This window comes from Gracilinanus agilis, chromosome 6, assembly GCF_016433145.1.
Source record: "Gracilinanus agilis isolate LMUSP501 chromosome 6, AgileGrace, whole genome shotgun sequence".
NCBI lineage: Eukaryota > Metazoa > Chordata > Mammalia > Didelphimorphia > Didelphidae > Gracilinanus > Gracilinanus agilis.
The window spans coordinates 211,729,940-211,751,036 of record NC_058135.1 but is presented as its reverse complement, the minus strand read 5'-3'; the positions used below and the strand labels follow the sequence as shown (position 1 = coordinate 211,751,036).

General features: G+C 37.4%; 1 protein-coding gene across 1 annotated transcript in view; it reads right to left on the bottom strand.

The window, feature by feature from the left end:
* Nucleotides 1-21,097, bottom strand: part of STK32B (serine/threonine kinase 32B) — a 320,859-nt gene that overhangs the window by 141,399 nt on the left and 158,363 nt on the right. Inside the window, exon 3 of the mRNA XM_044680894.1 lies at nt 9,293-9,466. Coding sequence (XP_044536829.1) covers nt 9,293-9,466 — 174 coding nt within the window. The remainder of the gene's footprint in view (nt 1-9,292; nt 9,467-21,097) is intronic.

Sequence of the window (21,097 nt, the reverse complement as noted above, 5' to 3'; positions counted from 1 at the left end):
CTGCGTTGGTAGAGAGGGCACATCCACACAAGCAAAATCACGTCTTTGACATCTAGAATTGATTTATTAAAGTTTGTGCTTGAGTTTTACATCCTACCCTTTTCTCATTCTGGAGAAACCTCTAGAAAGTCTAGACTTCAGTGACCAGGACGATTTAGCAAAATTTCACATTGCTTGCTCTCTTTGGCTGGCAAATTGCTTGAAGAATATTTTGGGGAGGGTTTTCTTTTGTTCTGTTTTTTTGTCCTTTTAGCAATGCAGTTTCCGTGGGAAATCAAATAATCTATTTCCCCTGATGACAAAGATCTGGGAACAGTGATTTTGCTGAGTCTCAATTTAGTTATTTAGTTACCAATCCTATGATCTCTTTGGCAGTATTGCTGTTTGCATTGCTGGAGTATAACTGAATGGAGGGAGGACATCTGTCCTCCATCTACCTGCTGTGTGACTTTGAGCAAGTCACTTGGCCTCACATTACTGAGAATCCCTTTATCTGGAAATGAGGATGAGTGGTAATAGTAGTAGTAACAAGACCACCCACACCAGCAGCAATAATTGAATGCAGAAGTAACGAAATGACTCATCATCAGAGGATTTTGAGTATTATGAAACAATTAAAGCAGTTTGTGAATATTCTGTAAATTTTTTTTGGAAACTTCTTACATTCCCATGGTACCTTTGCTGGTTTGTGATACTTATCCTGTCCCTTAAGAGTATTCCCCAAGGTTTTGGATTTATATGAGTATTCTCTTACAAAAACGAACAATATGGAAATATGTTTTGCAAGATAATATATATGTATATTCCAGATCAAATTGCTTACCGTCTCTAGGAAGGGGGAGGGAGAGAGGCAGACAGTTTGGACCACAAAACTTCAGAAAACTTATGGAAAATTGTTATTACATGTAATTGGTCAAATAAAATATCTTTATAAAAAATAAAAGAGTATTTCCCAAGGCTCTGTCCCCTGGGCTCTTTTCTGTTCTCTGTCTTGATAATCTCATCAGCTTGCAAGTGTTTATTATCTCTATCCAAATGACTCCTAGATTACCATACATAGTCTCTCTCTCTCTCTCTCTCTCTCTCTCTCTCTCTCTCTCTCTCTCTTTATGCCTTTACCTTCCATCTTAGAATCAATATTGTAGAATCAATACAAGAGTAGTAAGGGCTAGGCAATGAGGGTTAAGTGACTTGCCCAGGGTCACACCGCCAGGAAGAGTCTGAGGGCAGATTTGAACCTAGGACCTCCTATCTCTAGGTCTGGCTCTCAATCCACTGAGTCACCCAGATGTCCCTTATAGTATCTTTCTTGAATTTCACTTACATAACTCCATCTACCTATTGGATATTTCCAACTAGATATAAAATGATGGTGATTGCTAATATTCAACATAGTAATAATAATAGCAATTATGTCAAATTTTAGGTTTATAAAGCATTTTAAAATATTATATAATTTTATATGATTTTATTTTATTTTCAAAATAACCCAAGGGATAGATATTATCTTTATCTCCATTTTATATTTGAGAATACTGAGACGGTGGGAGTTTTAAATGACTTTTCCCAAGGTTACATGACTAGTAATGTCAGAGACCAGATTTAAATTCATATCTTCTGGACTCTAGGTTCATCATTTTATAAAGCTAGCTGCATCTCAAATTTAGTAAATCCAAAGTTGAATTTGTATATAACCTTGCGCCACCCAAAAGCACCACTTTTCTTTTGAATTTTCCTGTTTCTATCATGGGCACCACCATCTTTTTAATCTCTCATGTTTGCACCCTCAAGGTTATCATTGACTCCTCACTTTCCCTCATTCCAAATATCCAATCAGTTGTCATTTATCCTCCTATAACGTCTTTTGCATTATTCTTTTCTCTCTACTCATAGCCATTAGCCTAGTTTGTCCTCATCACCTCTCCCCTAAACTCTTCTCATTTACTCTTAATTAATCTCCTGGTTCAAATCTCTACCCACTTTAAACTAACTTCCACATAGCCACCAAAGTCATTTTAAAAATATCCTTACCTTACATTTTAGAATTAATAGTAAGTATTAATTTTGCAGGCAGAAAAGTAATAAGAGCTAAGTAACTATATTTAAGTGACTTGCCTAGGATCACATAGCTAGGAAGTGTCTGAGGTCAGATTTGAACCATTTGACTTCCCATCTCTAGGTCTGAATCTCTCCACTGAACCATCTAGCAGTCCTTTAAAGTGGTTTTCTAAAGCACACATCCGACCATGTCACTCCCCTACCAAATATGCTCCTATGGCTCCCTGACACATTTGAGGTGAAATATGAGCCATTTTGTTTTTTAAGTCTTTTCACACACTGGCCCCAAACCACTTTCTAATCTCATTATTCATTACTACTGTCTCCCCACCTATGGTCAAGCCAAACTGACTTTCTTGCTCTGTGTCACACAGGACTTCTCATTTTCTTGCATTTGCATTGGATCCCCCCATCTCCATGTATGGAATTCACTTCATCCTCCTCTCTGCCTCTTGGAATCCTAGATTTCTTTCAAAAATCTATTCACATGCCATCTGCTACATGAAGATTTTCTTCATCTTTCTACATTGATCAGAAGTAGCTTCCTCCTTCTAAAGTGACCCTATATTTTTTTCCCATGGATTTTGCATATGCTAATTTAGTTAATCAGTTATTATTTTATTTATTATTTTTGTCATAGAAATAATATGATATATCATTTAATATATTAGTTGTATATTATGTATATAATATAGTTATTATAATATTAATTAATATACTGTTTCCCACAAAATCTGTAAGATCCTTTCTTTCTTAAATATCTTAGGATCAATACTGCATATTGATTTCAAGGCAGAAGACTGCTAAGGGCTAGGCAATTGAGGTTATAGCTAGAAGCTATAATTTTCTTGAGAGCAGTGATGTTCATTCTGGAACTTCAATGTTTAACAGAATTTTGGGCACAGAAGATTTAAATATTTAAATAATTATTTAACCAACAATCCTACTCATAAATAAATAATTTATTTATCTGATGATTTTAAATTAAATTATTACATATGTATATAATATGTATGATGTATTATATAATATACATAATATATAAATTCTATATTAAATAATTATTTAAAGAAATAAAAAATAATTTAAATAATATCAAATAAGTAAAAATATTTCCTTTTTTCATTCATTGATATCATTTTTCTTTTTTTACTATGTTCTTCCACATCCAAGTATGGACAATTCCCACAATCTACCCAAACCACCACAGGCTGGGTCTCTTCCTATTCTCTGACATCCTTCCACTCTTCAACAGAATGTCAATCTCAGCAGCCAGTGTGCTCCCCTATCTCTTCTCCCCCAGAGGAAAACCTGCCCTGGGTGGCTACACATATTGCTACCTCTGCCTCTTCTAGATAGCAGGAATTCTAATTACAAAACCAGAGGTAGATGAGCTGGGGGTTCTGTTAGAATACTGTTTACAAATGTAAGAGAAATAAGGTTTATGTGTAATAAGGAAATGGCAAACCACTCCAGTATCTTTGCCAAGAAAACTCCAAATGGGATCATGAAGAGTCAGACACAAGTGAAGCAATTGAATGACAACAATGGATCCTCTAGACCAGTGATGGGCAAACTCTTTAAAGAGGGGGCCAAAGGAAAGGAAATGCTCATCCATCAGTCTGTTTCTAAGGCAACCCTTTAAAGTTTCATTGTATTGTATCTTCATTGTATTTGTCAGATTAGGAAAACTAGATAGAACATTTCAGGGTGCTGCGTCTGGCCGTAGTTTGCCCATCACTGCTCTAAATAGTTTCAGCCAGTGATATACTGGAGCTGGTTCATAGCAGCCAATTGTTAAATTTTCAGTGTGAGAATTTATACCTTGAAAATTGGCAAATAGTATGAAACAGGGCTTGGTTTTTAAATGATTACTTATTAATTTTATTATCTATTTATCACTATAATTTATTATTGGTTAATTAATAGTATTTATAAAATGATTAAATATCAATGATTAATAAAATATCCAATATTTATTAAAAATTCATTATAATTAGCTAGACTTAAGAAAGTGATGGGTTAAACGTTAATAATGCAGATTGGGCTTAAAAATGTATTGTGTTCAGGGCAGCTAGGTGGCTCAGTGGATGGAGAATCAGGTCTAGAAGTGGGAGATCCTAGGTTCAATTCTTACTTCTGACACTTCCTAGCTGTGTGACCCTGGGCAAGTCACTTAACCTCCATTGCCTAACCTTTACTGCTCTTCTGCCTTAGAACCAATACACAGTATTGATTCTGAGACTGAAGGAAAGTTTTTTTTTTTTTTAATGTATTGTGTTTATACCTCTACCCCACCTCCCCCAGAGCTAGTTGGTAAGCATTTACCAACGCACCACTGTTTCTAGTATACTATAACACTGATCTGATATTCCCAGTACAATAATAACAACTTATATTTAAATGGGACTTTACTATTGTACTTTTCATATTTCATCTCATTTTAACCTCACAGAAACACTAGATGGTAGATAATAAGTGACAAGTATTACTATCACTATTTTTTTTTGTTTAAACCCTTAACTTCTGTGTATTGTCTCATAGGTGGAAGATTGGTAAGGGTGGGCAATGGGGGTCAAGTGACTTGCCCAGGGTCACACAGCTGGGAAGTGTCTGAGGCCAGATTTGAACTTAGGACCTCCCGTCTCTAGGCCTGACTCTCAATCCACTGAGCCACCCAGCTGCCCCCCTATCACTATTTTATAGATGAGAAAACTGATGCTTAAAGAGGTTTTGATGTAGTCAAGGTCACATAGTTAGTAAGAAATAAAACTTTGGTAAAAACCAAGATCTACAGTATCCATGTCTAGTGATTTTTTTTTTCAGAACAATTCAGATCAGTGCTTCCCACAATGTTTTCACCAAATTAAAGAGGAAGAGCATTTTATCAGGATATATTCAGTATTGCTATCTAAAATGGAGAAAATAGGAGGACATATAGCATAAAAGATAAAATTCTAATTCTATGTTAGAAATATCTCAGAGGTTGATAGGTTATTTATTTATTAGGTTCTTACTATGTATCAGACACTGTGCTACATGCTGNATACCCCTAAGAAATGCCAAGAAACATTTGTGGAAAACTAGATATTATATCCCACTAGCACTTTGTTTCATCTTCTGCAGTCTTTCTTTGGCCCTAGGGGTATTCGTGACTCCTTATTTCCAAGGAATTTAGAATCCACTCTCCAAATTAACTTTAGTATGAATTTGATGATCACCAGGACAGAGATAACGACAGATGATAGATCTGATGTTTGTCAAGCTGAGCAAGGGAGACAGTATGGGGTAATAGAAAACATGCTGGACTTGGAATTAGGATATTCAGGAATAATCACAAAAATAAAATAAGTTACACGAGGTGGCACAAAGTAACCAGCAGAAAGAATTAGAGGGGTTTTGCCAGAAGAAGAGAAAGCATCTTCTCCATCTTAGCATAATAAGAAGACCTCTGCTAAAGGCAGCTATGTCAGAAGACAAAGCACTGACTCTGAAGTCAGGAAAACTTGAGTTCAAATCTGACCATGGTGAGGGATTTGGGGAGGGCAACTAAGTGGCTCATTGGAAGGAGAATCAGGTCTAGAAGTGGGAGATCCTAGGTTCAATTCTTACTTCTGACACTTCCTAGCTGTGTGACCCTGGGCAAGTCACTTAACCCCCATTGCCTAGCCTCTACTGCTCTTCAGCCTTGGAACCAATACACAGTATTGATTCTAAGATGAAAAGTTAGGGTTAAAAAAATTCTGACCCCCAGACACTTCTTAGATATATGATCCTAAGCAAATCACTTGACCTCCATTTGTCTCTGTTTCTTCATCTGTAAAATAGAGATTACAATAGCACCTATCTCCTAGTGTTGTTCTGAAGATCATGAGATGATATTTATAAAGACCTTTCCAAACTTTAAAGTACCATATATAAATGAAAGTTATTATTACCATTATTAAAATTGCTTTATGTAATTGATATGAATGTAATGAATGGAAAATGCAATCTTCTCAAATTTTGTTTTTGTCTCTTAGACTTCTAGCATGATATCTTATACAAAGTTAATGCTTTATTAGTGTTTTTTGAATGGGATATTGTTGTTGAAAATACATTTATTTAGCAATTCAAAACTTAGAAAATGAATCTAGAAGTGATTATCTCATTTAATTTCCTCCATACCTTTCAAACATAGGGAAAGCAAGCTTTGCTACCCACTTTTTCTAGAAGAGACTGAGGTGAAGGGACTTGACTAATGGCAGATGTGCCAGTGGACTCCAGCACCAGCATCCTTTCCACTAAAACAGGCTCAGCAGCCGAGGGGTTTACCTGAGCTGAGCTGTTCTGTTAGGGTAAGAAGCTATGGATGGAGAATCCATTTACTGATGCACAGTAAGACAGAAAGGCATAGATTAGAACTCAACTGAAACTTAGATTCTTAGAAAATTGCCTGAGGATTAAATGATGGGCCAAATTACACAGTTAGTCTGCATCAGAGGCAAGATCTGAATTCATTCTTCCTTACTCTTAAAGCCAGACCTCTTTTCTTTACATGGCACATTGTGCCTCTCAGGCCACTAGAGGCTTGTTCATCTAGTTTTCCTAAGCTTCCCCAGGCCAATTCTTAAAGAATAGTGTTCACTGGGTAGGAGAAAAAGAGTCTGGATCTCCTGGGTCACTATGTTCCTTTTCTTCTGATTTCAGAACCCCATCAAGGTTTTCTTTGTGGATGAGGACAGAGATAGAGGTACAGGTCAGAAAAGAGCAATATTCTGAGGGCAGATGGGGACTTCTTTGGGGATGAATATGATATGGTTGAAAGGTCAATGGACTCGAATAGGGCTAGGGGTATTTGAGTCCCAACCTTGCCATTAATTGGTCTCTGGACAAGTCATTTGATATTATCTTCTTCCATGTATATTTGTATAGATATATGCATATGTATGTATTGAAATGTATATGGATAAATATATATGTGTGTGTGTTTGTAAGTGTGTGTGCATATATGAATATATGTGAATGAGAAAATGTTCAATTAGATTCAATTACCCAGAATAGCAGAAACTTGAAGAACCATCAATGGCCATCTTATTCCATATTTTATCAGGAATTCCTGCTTCAGAAGAGCAAACTATCATCTAGCTTTTGCCTTTGTCCAATAGAGAGGAACTTGTGCTTTCCTGGAACAGCTGAATCTACTTCTGGATAGACATAATTTGGGGGCAGTTTTTTTTTTTAAAACCCTTACCTTTCATCTTAGAATGAATACTGTGTGTTGGTTCTAAGGCAGAAGAGCAATAAGGGCTAGGCAACGGGGGTTAAGTGACTTGTCCAGGGTCACACAGCTAGGAAGTGTCTGAGGCCAGATTTGAACCTAGGACCTCCTGTCTCTAGGTCTGGCCCCCAATCCACTGAGCCACCTAGCTGCCCCTTTGTTTTTTGTTTTTTTTAATAATGATTTTTAATGGTAAGCTCCCTCTTTGGAGCTTACATCCATTATTCCTGGTTCTGCCCTCTGAGGCCAAGCAGAACAAGTCTATCCCTCTTCAATAAGGTTGCCTTTCAAATGCCTAAAGATAGATTTCATAGCTTCTCTAGGATAATCTTCCATGGTGACTTGAACCTTTCCATATTTTGGATAACATTAGGGCCCTTCACCCCATCCTGGTTGCCCTACTCTCAACATGCTCCAGTTTCCCAATGTCCTTCCCCAAGACGCAGAGCCAAAGTAATTCCCTTCATGATAGTTTTTCAAGCCCACTTAGAGAGGTTATGGAAAGAATTCATGCTTTGAGTGAGAGATAAACTGCAGAACATGAGATATTCTTTCTGATTTTGGAAACATACAATTCTGTTCACTGTTTGTACCCTCTGAATCCCTGACCCATTGACCACTAAACTCCACCTATATAAATAAGCAAACATGAGAATCCTTCTTCTTTGCAATGAATGGCCATGCACAAGGCCTTCAGAAGTCATCTTGTCATTAATTATTATTTTATTGATAGTTTTATTTATTTTGTTATTATAATAATTAATAAATAATATGAATATTATTTATTAATTGACATTAATCTCTCCTACATCAACCCAGTCATATACTTGAAGACCTCAGTAAGTTAGAACATGCCCCTTCCTAAGAAAATACAACTCACTAAAGGTAGCTTATAATTACTGAGAAGTTTCTTCTTATTTTGAGCCAAAATCTGCCTCTTCAGACCTCCTTCCAAAATCCCTAGATCTGCTCTCTAGGGCTAACTAAACGTAGCTAATCCTTCTATCTTTAAAATTTGAAGATGACTAGGTGGTGCAGTAGATAGGGTATTGGCCCTGGAGACAAGAAGATTCCTCTTCCCATGTTCAAATCCTACCTCAGGCACTTCTTAGTTATATGACTCTGGACAATACATTTAACCCTACTTGCCTCAGTTTCCTCATCTGTCAAATGAGCTGGGGAAGTAAGTTGCAAACCATTTCAATGCTTTTCCCAAGAAAACCCCCCAAAAGGGTCACAAAGAGTCAAACACAACTGAAAGGACTAACCAGAAATACAGCAATAAGTCTGTTAGGTTAAAAAATCTCTAAATCAAAAAGACTGGTGGGTCTCGTGTGGTATGGCAGAAAAAGCTTGGTCGAGTGGGCAGATCAAATCAGGAAGACTATGGTTCAAATTCTTCCTCTGAGACTTACTAGCTGGGACACTTAACAGCCTCAAGGCTCAGTTTCTTCATTTATATAATAAGGAAGGGTAGCCTAGAGAGTGCCTGAGGTCCTTTCCATCTCTAAATCTCTAATCCTATGATTTGTTTCCTAATCTTGCCTTCTCCATTTACTCCCTTTGTTACTCTGCCATTCCATTTCTTTCTCTATAGAACAGTGTGGTCAGACTGAAAGATCTCTAAATTCCCACCTAGTTCTAACTTCATTGATTTTTTTTAAAATCTGTGAAAGTAGAAAAGCTTCATGAGAGCATAGTATATGCTGGAACTTGGACCCAAAATCTAACCAAAGAATATTCCCAGGAATGAAAAAATTCCCAAGATTCAAGACCTCAATTTTAAAATTTCACACCATAAAATAAGTCTTTCACTCCTCAGCTAGTGAATGGCACAAAAGTCTGATGCCCTCTCTACTTCAGCGCAGAAGAATTTCTCATCTCTTCCATGAAACACCTCGAAACAGTAACAAAAGCGTGTCTTACACCACTGACCTCTTCTGTTCATCCCCAAATTAGCCATGGCTGACTTACCTGTGGATGATGTGGTATCTCTGCAAGTAGTCAAGGGAAAGGGCCAGTTCACAGATATAGAGTTTCACAGTTCCCTCATTGAAATGCACATTTTGTTGTAGGTGGTAACGGAGATCCCCTCCCAGAAGCAGATCCACCACCATGAACATGTCTTCCTCATCTTGAAAGGAATACCTAGAACCAAAGAGACCTAAAATGTTAGAACTGGGAAGAACCTTCAACCAAATGAAACCCCAGCTAGGGAGGCAGAGATGGAGGAAGAGAGTGGGAACAGGGAAGCGAGGAGGAGGAAGGAAAAGAAGGAGAAACAAGCATTTATCAAATATATACTCTATGTCAGGTGGTGCAGTGGATAAAGCGCCAATCTTGGAGTTGGGAAGACTCATCTTTCTGAATTCAAATCTGGTCTCAGACCTTTAATAACCTAACTTAATAATAATAAAAAAAAAAAACAGGTCTCAGACCTTGGGCAAGTCATTGACCCTGTTTGCCTCAGTATCCTCATCTATAAAATAAACTGGAGAAGGAAATGGCAAAGCACTCCAGTACTTCTGCCAAGAAAATACGAATTTGGGTCACAAATAGTCAGACTTGACTGAAACAACTAAACAACAAATGAATCAGGCACTGTACTAAGTGCTTTACAAATATCTCATTTGAGCCTCACAACCACCCTATGAGGTAGGTACTATTGTTATCCCCATTTTACATTTGAGGAAACTGAGGCAGGGATTCATTGACTTATCCAGTCTCACACAGATAGTAAGGGTTCGAGGTCACACTTGAACTCAGATCTTCCTGACTCCAGGCCCAGCACTATTTATTGTAGCACCTAGCCTGGGAGAAAATGCTTTCTCTTCTGTTGCTCCTTTCTGCAAGTCACTGAGATCTAGCCCCATGTGAGGTCAAGAAATCAATTCAATTCAAATTCACTAAATTCAAAGATAACAAGAATTTATTATATGTAACTGCCCTGTACACTGGGGATGCAATGATTTTTTTGAAAATATATATATATTATCTGCCCTGGAGGAGCTTAAACCTTACTACAGAGGTTGCTGTGAAACAGCAGACTTAACACTGGTTACATCCAACAAGTCTGGGTCTGATTCTAGTTCTACCTCTTACACTTGGAAAGTATTTTTAATTTTCCTTCAGTTTTATATCCTGTAAAATGGGGGCAACGATCCCACCCTAAAGAGTAGCCGTGAGGGTTGCAAAGTTATGAAAAACTCTTTAAGGCTATGATTGTGTCCTAGGAGTATTAGCTATTACTTTTATTAGGGAGAGATAGCAGGTCTGCAAAAAAGCAAAATGTAAAAAAGAGGACAAATAGATATACACATGCAAAGACTCCATTTCAGAGTGTTGTAAGAAAATTTAAGGAAGCAGAAGAAGTAGTATAATATAGTGTAAAGAATTTTGTATTTGGAGTTAGAGGACTTGAGATCAAATCCTGTTTTAACCAATTCCTGCTTTTGTGGCCTTGGATAATTCAATTTCCTTATCTTTAAAAGGGAATGGATTAGAGTACTAAAGTTACTTCCAGCTCTGAATCTATAATCCTATATTTTTTCTTTTAATTCTTAATTTCTGTGTAAGTATCTGTTCTAAAAAAGAAGAGCAGTAAGGGCTGGGCAATTGGAGTTGTCAACATGAATTCTGGAAGCCCCAAGTTTGCCCATTTCACTTCAGAACTTGCCTTAAAGGAAGTCCCAAACTGATTTTGTCTTAGACTGAATAAGGGTTCTCCCAGCACCCATTAAGTGTCCTGAAGAGGAGTAATAAAAATACTCAAATGCTCAATCACCGTTTTAGTCCTAGAAGTTTCCCCCATTATATCAGAGGCCCGTTCTCAAGAAGACCAACACCTGTGCAGGAGCCATCCTTTTATTTTATTTTATTTTATTTATTTTATTTTATTTTAACTTTTTATTTTGAATATTTCCCCTAGTTACATATTTCATGTTCTTTCCTTCTCTCCCAATCCCGCCTAACCCACCTAGTTGACGCACAATTCCACTGGGTTTTACATGTATCATTGATCAAGACCTAATTCCATATTATTGATAGTTGGACTAGAGTTATCGTTTAGAATCTACATTCCCAATAATATCCCCATAAGCCCATGTAAGGAACCATCCTTTTAGTATCTACTATAATAGACCAGTCCCTGGTACCCCAACCTCTGGCTACAGCCTCTTTCCCAAGCCCGCTTACAACTTATCAGTGTATGTCTGATGTACTTAATTCCCCAAAAGGTATAAAAGATGTCTATGTTCTATTATTCTTTGAAGAATCATCTAATGTGGTGATCCTCTCAGAAACACTGTCCGGAGAGCTGCCAGGGTTTGATTCTGTGTGGTATTTAGCATTTGGCTCTGTGTGGTGGCCGAATATTAGTGGATCTCTTTCCTGATTAAAGATTTGGTTTTGCTGACCACTTTAGTGGTTCTGTGTTTTTCCAGGTTGACAGATTTAAGTGACTTAATATAGCTAGAAGTGTCTGAGACCTGATTTGAACCCATGTCCTCTCAACTCCAGACCTGGCTGTCTATCCATTGAACCACCTAGCTGCCCCTATAATCTTATACTTTAAAAAAAAATTTTTTTTAAGCCCTTACCTTGCATCTTAGAATCAATACTGTATATTGGTTCCAAGGCAGAAAAGTGGTAAGGGCTAGGCAATGGGGGTTAAGTGACTTGCCCAGGGTCACACAGCTAGGAAGTGTCTGAACCCAGGATCTCCCATCTCTAGGTCTGGCTTCCAATCCACTGAGCCACCCAACCACCCATCTATAATTTTTAAATTTAAGGCATCAAGGAAGTCTTAATAAAGAGCATAGAACCGTAGATGATCCATGGATGGGGGGAGTCTTGAGTAAGGGAAATACTAAGGCTGTTTCCAGCTCTGAGTCTATAATTCTATAATTTTTTTTTTATGAAGGATCAAGTAAATCTTTAAGAAGGACATTGAACAGGGGACTCAGGGGGTGGGGGAAAGTGAAAAAATGGGTGAGGTGGCCAAAATGAATACAAAGAGGCAAGTAGAATAAAATGAGGGAAGAACCACTGATCCAATTTGGCTAGAATATAGAATGTGCAAAAGGAATTTGACTGGAATACACATGTAAAGATAAGTTAGAGGCAGATTGAATGGCCTTAAATATGAGGTGGAAATGTTTATATTTTATCCTAGAGAGCAACAAAAAGTTTTTAAGCAAGAAAAGAAGACTCCCTGGACTGGACTGCATATTCTGAATATTATTTTGATGCATGGGTGAAGGATAAATTGGATCAGGGAGACTGGAGATGAGGATAGCAATTAGGATGCTTTTACAATAGTCCAGGCAAGGGCCAATGACATCTTGAGCTATGAGGGTGGCCTTATGACTGGAGGGAGACACATACATTAGGCTGCTCATGTAAAAGTAGAACTGACAGAACTTGAAAACAAATTAGATATAGAGGCTGAAGGGGAAAGGAATGGCTTTGAAATTGTGAAGTGGAAAGACTGAGAGAATTATAAGGCTATCATTAGAAAGGGAGAAATTTAAAAGATGGGAAACGTTTAGGAAGTTGATGAGTTCAGTTTTTGACAGTGATGAATGTGAGGTACCGGGTGCAGCTATCTAGTAGACAGTAAAAGGCGCTATATTTGATCTTAGAGGAGAGCTTGAATGGATGTCTAGATGTGGGGGTCAATGATATAAAGAGGATAACTGAACATATAGTGGTTAATCATCTCTCCAAGAGACAAGAGGTAGATAATTAAAATAACTGTTAGCATTTTTATATCACTTTAAAGTTTTCAAAACATTGAGCATACATTATCTCATCTGATCCTCACAACAGACCTGTACAGTATGCGCTCTTTATTGATCTCCATTTTACAGATAAGGAAAGTGATTCTGAAAAAAAGTTAATTGATTTACCCAGAATCACAGCATGAAAGTGTCTGAAGGAAGATTTGAACTCATCTTCCTGACTGCAAATCTAACACTCAGCCACTGTACTGGGAGAATTTTAAAAAAATCCTTACCATCTGTCTGAGAATTAATAGTGTGTGTTGGTTCCAAGTCAGATGAGCAATTAGGGCTAGGCAATGGGAGTTGTGATTTTCCCAGAGTCCCACATTTAGAAAGTGTCTGAGGCCATATTTGAACCCAGAACTTCCCATCTCTAGTCCTGGCTTTCAATCTACTGAGTACTCAGTTGTCCCCTGTACTGAGAGAATTAAGCATAGGATGGAACATCTAAAGGACAACTATATTTGTGGGGTAGGAGCATGCCAGTAAACAATCAATGGAAACTGATAAAAAATAAGCCCTTGTAGAGATTAGAAAGAGTGCCTAGAGAGTAGCATCATGGAAATGCAAAAACACATACAGGATGAAGGAGTATCAGGAGTAATCAACAGGGTTAAATGAAGCAGAGAAGTCAAGAAGCAAGAAAACCAAGCAAATGTCATTGGATTTTGCTATTAAGAAGCTCTTTGTGAAATATGTGCTCCTGGCAGCCTCTCCCTTGGCCCCAGCAAGATGAACAACAGATGACTGTACAAATGCAATACTTTATATCTGTTTCTTGATTAGTGGGATAATGAATCCCAAGAAGTAGTCACCTGTATTCAAATTGACATTATTCAAAGTTATAATCATGAAAAATATATAATTGGTCCCAGAACAATGGGTATATACTGAGTAAATCAAATAATGTGGCCACTCCACAGAATTTATATGCTCTAATAGAGTCCTGACTGAAATTGTTCCTATTCTACTTCAATATTTGAATCCAGTTTTGACATTTCTAGGGAGATGTGGATCTCGTTCTGGATTTTGCTGGTCTTCAGAACAATAGAGAGTACCCACAAGGGTTATGGACATATAGGATGATCCAGATTTAATTTCTTGCCAGCTCCCAGATAGGGGGAGGGAAGGGAGAGAAGGAGATAATTTGGATCATATAACTTTGGAAAACTTGTGTGGAAATCAGTTATATATAATTGGTATATACACATGCATATATACCAAATATATATATATATTATATTGGTATATACATATATATATACACACACACACACAAAAGAGAATTATGGACATAGGAATGAGGTGATGAACTGAATTTCTTGGACCCAGAAGACAATCCCAGAGGAAGGAATTCACTCCCTATAGAAATGAGATCCCATGTTGTAGTAGGAGAAAGAATTTATGGAATACACGAAGGAAACAATAGCCTCAGACAATACCTGAATTTTACTTTGGGGAAATGTCTTGAAAAGATAGTCAAGAACTTGCTGGTGCAAAATAGAGCCATTTAAATCTAAAGATGTATCAAAAGTGGGAAGAGAATAGAAAGCCAGGCTTCGAGGCAGGAGGTCCTAAGGTTCAAATCTGGTCTCAAACCTTTCCTAGTTATGTGACCCTGGTAAGTCACTTAACCCCCATTGCTTAGCCCTTACCACTCTTTTGTCTTGGAACCAATAGATAGCATTGATTCTAAGACAGAAGGTAAGGGTTAAAAAAAAAAAGTAGTTGAAGCCTATTTGTTCTTGGCTATATATATTCTCTCTCTCTCTATCTATCTATCTATCTATCTATCTATCTATCTATCTATCTATAATAAGCCCCAACAGTAAGGTCACCCACATTGATCCTAAAAGGAAGACATGCTGCCCCATAAAGCAGATTGAGTCCAGAGAGATTTAAATTCCAGGACTGGATACTTCTCAGAGGCTGGTCTAAATCACAATGTTTCACCTTTTTCCTAATAAATAATACACTGGACTTCTTGGGAGAAAACTACTGAAATCATGGGACCAAGAAAAGTTAAAAATAAAAGTGCCTACAATAGGCTAGGCAATTAGCTAAGCATTTAATTTAAAAAGAAATAAATATTGTCTCATTTGAACCTCACAACCACCCTGTGAAAGAGGTGTTATTGTCTCCGTTTTTACAGATGAAGAAACTGAGGTAAACAATAGTTAAGTGATTCACCCAGGGTCATATAGTTAGAAAGTACCTGAGGCCAGATTTGAACTCAAGTCTTCCTACTCCAGGTCTAGCATCTGATTCATTCTACCAGCAGCTGCTTCTGATCTGTGTAGAGCCATTTTCCTGAGCTTTGGTAATACGTGTAATTTCTTTTCACAGAAATAGACCAAGATTGAGACTCAAGAATAGTGGTAAAGAAAAGCACACATACTGGTACTCTTTTGTCTAAGGGAATAATCCATTGGTATCTTGTGTGCTGTACATAAAACTTAGAATTAACTTAGAAATGGATGCAATTGTATTTCTGTTCCTTAAAATCCATATCATATGTAGGGGAGCAATAATGCAGGGCTATAGATCTAGGGGTTGACAGGGTCAGCAGCACACATATGTCTGATGGCAATGAAGCCCATTATCCACGAGATAGGATCACTTCCTCCCCAGATCTCTCATGCCCCCTGGGTTTATTCCCACCGTATGCCTTTATCATGTTCAATTTTGAGTCATAATTGTTTTCGTCCCTTCCTTCATCAATTACCTACTATGTGCCAGTCCAGGAAGCAGATAGTAAATGAGTAAGACTTAGGTTCCAACAGCTCTTTGAGCCTGTATCTTACTCATTTCCTTTTCTCTTTCCAGGCTTGGTACATAGTAGGTAATTAATCAGTGTTTCATTGAATTCAAACAGAAGTGAGTCTGGATGGAAAGTCTAAAGTTAGGAAGAAGACATCCTAATGTGTGCAATAAGAAAGAAAAAGCCAGCTGTTGATAACAGTGTGTGACTTGGTAAACATTATCAGACTAAGGAGAAACCACAGGACAGAGAGATAATACACTCAATATAAATTCTCACTAGGCACTATTGAAACTTGACAATAACTGTGATTTGATAAACTCCTAACTCACAGAAAAGCTATTCAAGTGATCTCATTCAGATATCAATGAGAACATTTTGGAAGACCATCATTGTTTTAGAGGGGAACTTGCCGACTGGGAGAATTGAGAGAGCAAAATTGCAATACAAAAAGAAAATGTTCTCAATAATTCAAGTTGTGCCCCTGGCCTTATTTCAGAACTGTATTCTACTCTGAAAGAGAGCATCTGATTCTCCTGAAGACAGAACATTATTGTCTGAAACAGAAAATGACCTTTAATTTACTTTTTTTTTGTATTAGTGCAGCATGCACCATAACTTTGTTCAGTTGTTCCTCCAGTGGTTGCATCTCAGACTGAAATCCTAATGACATTTTCATAATAGCCACACTCATTTCCCATGGAAATGATTGATATCTCACAGTCCAAATGGAGTCACTTTGGCAGCAGCCTTTTCCAAAACGATAGAGCGACAATTAGTCAGTCTGCTGATTCTCTGTGCAAGACCAGCAAGAGGGATGAGTGATGCAGGAACAAAATTCTGGCTTAGACAGCAATTAACTCAAGTAATTGGTAACAATGAGGATATGTTTAAAGGGCACCTGAAAGTTGGTCTATAAGCTGCCCCAATTGAATACTCACTCTAGAGAATATAGCAGAGTGAATGGCATAAGATGGTACTGCATAAAGGAAATACTGACACAAGAAGAACTCACAAAATTTCTCAGCCTGAAGACCTCCATCATTGCATGCGACTGAGCCTGAGTTCTCAAAGATTAGAGCTGCAAAATGCAAGCTATCACATGTATTAGCAGGCTAGAGAGGCTTCAATAAATCAATCAATCAACATTTATTAAGCACCTACTATGGGTCAGGCACTGGGCTAAGCACTGAGGATAGAAAAGGAAGAACGCAATCACCCTTTCTTTCAGGGTACTTACAATCAAATGCCTCCAAGTCTGGACCCAATGTCCTTTGTCTTTTCCTAAGTGTGGAGAGACTTATCATCAGAGATCTGGCCATCTATGGGCATCACTTTTTATTTTTTTCAAGCACAGCAACTTATAAAGGTCTTGGAGGATCATGGTCTACAGGTAAGCAGGGAGGGATGCAGAATGAGTACGGGAATGAAATCATGAATCTTTGAAAGTATCTAAGAATAGTACAAGAAGCATGAGAAGCATTATTTGGATTAGATGTAAAATGAAGTAAACAGAACCAAAAAACAAATAGACAGAATGAATACAACAATGGAAATGGAAAGAACAGCAGATTTAGATATCTAAACTGAGTGCTGCAGCTTTTTTTTTTTAATCAGCTAGGCTGAGACAGCTAGGAAGCATAGAGAACAGTCTGGAGTTGGGGAGGACCTGTGTTCAAATCTGACCTTAGATACCTCCAGATACTTGTGTGGCCCTGGGCAAGTCACTTAATTCCAACCACCTAACCTTTGATGCTCTTTTGCCTTAGAATTCATACTATGACAGAAAATAAGGTTTAAAAAAATCAGTTGGGCCCTGAAGAAGAAATATCACCATAGAATCATATCTCTAGAGTTTGGAGGGACCCTCAGAGACCATCTAGTCTGATTTTTCACTTTCAGGGAAGTAAAATGAATTGCCCCAAATCACATAGATCATGTGAGTCAGTTATGTTTTGAACCTGGATCCTCTGACTCCAGAGACAGTTTTCTTTCCAATGTACCATTTCTTTCTCCTTTCTTTGGGGACCAAAGGGTGGGTCAAAGGGGTACTATGGATGTGGAATATTATGCATACTTTTGGACTTGATTGAGGCATTGTTAGTTTTACAGACTTGTTTTATTTCCCTTTTTCTTTTAAGGAATGGCCTCCTGGGCAAGGGAGAAGAAAAGGATATTGAAAAATGGAAGTGATGTATAAACAAAAAACATCAATGACATTTCAAAGAGAAAGTTTCTAAGTATTTTTACCCATACATATTTCTCTAACATACATTTACATTTATGCATATAAGCATATATCTTTACTTATACATATTTCTCTAAGTACACACATATATGTTTATATGTGCATGTTTCTCTAAGAAAACCAAGGTTTATAATCCTATGAGGTAGATAATAAAAGTATTCCTATCTCTGTTTTACATCCAAACAAATTAATTTATTTTAACAAATAAGCACAATGTCTAAGAATGGTGATGTAGCTTGCCCTAGGTCTTTTAGTTAGTAGGAATCATATCTTCGTGTTCAAGACCCTTTTCACTCTTTCATGTTTCCCCCATAGGGAGCATTAATTTTCCCACTGTCAGATGAAGAAATATGGGTCCAGAAGGGCAAACTTAACTAGCTAGTACCTTGAAATCAGCTTGGTCCTTATTCCCTAGGACACTAGTGGCTACAAGGTGTTCTGGGAGGAGGTACTTGCCAAGCCCTTCTTGGGCTTACTCATTCACCTTTGATGTCCACCTTTCATCCAACTCCTATGTCTCTAAGAATCTATAACATGTGCAGTGGCCATACCCCAGTAAAACCATCTCTTTTTTTTTTTAATAGTAATTTCACTTTATATTTATTGATGCCTCTTTAGAGGACACTTTCAAAGTATTTCCCATTACCAAGAATTTCATTCACAGTCAGTTTCATAAACACTAATTAGGTACCTACCACATGCAAGGCACCCTGCATATTTATATTTTAATGCCCAACACTAACAGAGTTGACAACGATTTTCTGAGTCTCCCTCTTCTGTCCAAGCTGATTTAAAAAATATATATTTTAAAGTATTTTTCTAAGGCTACATGATTCATGTTCTCTCCCTCCTCTCTTTCCACCCCCTTCCTGGAGATTTGCAGATGGGCTAAACAAGATTAAGGGTAACTGACAGTGAAGTAGGGGGACAACTACCCCAAGTATGTGAAGGCTTCCCCTGGCATAATGGTTGGATGAGGACGATATGATCCAAAGGACATAAAGGGGGCAGATAAAGTAGGCACTGTGGAATGCTTAGAGTCTGGTCAAACACTGAAGATATCAAGGTCATCCACCTTGAATCATATCAGTCATCCTGATCTTTGTCTTGCCACTGGACTTTGATGATTAGAAGAGAAAGTGAGGCTGATGACTTTATGTGATTCTGCCTTGCTTAAATCCAACTAATAGGCAAGTCAAGACATCACCCTGTGAAATTAACAATCTTCCAAAACAAAAGGTGAGCAAAAATAAACAACAGTTTAATAGGAAGAATATATATATATGTGTATATATATATATATTTAAATATGTATATTTAAATATGTATAATGTATAATGGGTGGAGCCACACAAAACTTATATCTTCCCAATATTAGTACATAAGGTGAGAAGGAACATGGGAAGTTGGGATTTAGAGTCCTGGGGAACAAATCCTAATTACACAATCCCCCCTGTGATTTCATTGGGAAACAAGCATGTAGAAATCTCCCAGATTTACATGCCTAGTTTCCCCAATGAATCAGTACACATAACCAATTTTTATCTGTAAAGATCTTTAACTAGAGGTACAAACAATATTATACTTTCTAAGGGGAAATTACAATAATTTGGGGATAAGAGGTAAATAAAAGAGAAAGAGAACAAAACCAATGATTGCTAGGCAAATTTACAAAAAGCCAATTGGGGGCAGTCCCCTTTGGCATGAGTTTATATTCAAAATAAATGTGTTCCACCCCCCACAGTTCAATCCAATACATCCGAAAGCTCACTTTGGATCTTTTGGTGCAGTGTGTGGTTTCTGCAGGCATCTCCATGGCGCTTTCTATAAACAGTCCACTTTCTTGATTTGGGCAGGTAGCAAGTTTCTTATTCTAAAATTACTCTCAAGAGAATTTAAACTTTTTATTATAGGATAATAATACAATCACCCCTAAGGTGGATGTTGACCATCACACAGGTCACCCTGGGATACATGGCTGAGTTATGAGGTATATGAATCAATTGTCAAAAGAAAATCAAAAACAGCAAGAAAAAAGAAAAAAAGAAAGAAAAAAGAAAAAAGTAACTTCTGGATGGAACATAAAATGTCAAAATCCCATGTGTAACAATTCTAAGTAAGGAAAAAATAAGCCCATAACAGGTCCTTGAGATAAAGTAATTTATGTCCCAAAAGCCTGTAGTAGCAATTATAACAATGTAGCACCTACCCAGTCAGCAGCCAGTACTACAGAAAATTGCCATACAATGAAAGAGAGAAATAATTTAGTCTTGGGGAGCAAATTCTAATTACACAGGTGAAAGCCCAAAGTGTCAAAGGGCAAGGTCAACCACACTGATCCCAAAAGGAAGTTATGTTGTGCCATAGACTGAGTCCAGAGAGATCTAAATTCCAGGACTAAAAGGATGAAGGAAGGAATTTTGTCAGACAAAAAGTTTGAATAAGACTTTTTTTAAATAAGAGGATTGGACTAACAGCAGAAGAAATAGAATACCTAAATAATCCCATATCAGAAAAAGAAATTGAACAAGCCATCAAAGAACTCCCTAAGAAAAAATCGCCAGGGCCTGATGGATTCACAAGTGAATTCTATCAGACATTCAAAGAGCAACTAATCCCAATACTATACAAATTATTTGATATGATAAGCAAAGAAGGAGTCCTACCAAATTCCTTTTATGACACAAATATGGTACTGATTCCAAAGCCAGGGAGACCAAAAACAGAGAAAGAAAACTACAGACCAATCTCCCTAATGAACATAGATGCAAAAATCTTAAATAGAATACTAGCAAAGAGACTCCAGCAAGTAATTAAGAAAATCATTCACCACGATCAGGTGGGATTTATACCAGGAATGCAAGGTTGGTTCAACATTAGGAAAACCATCCACATAATTGACCATATCAACAGTCTAAGAAACAAAAATCACATGATTATCTCAATAGATGCTGAAAAAGCCTTTAACAAAATACAGCATCCATTCC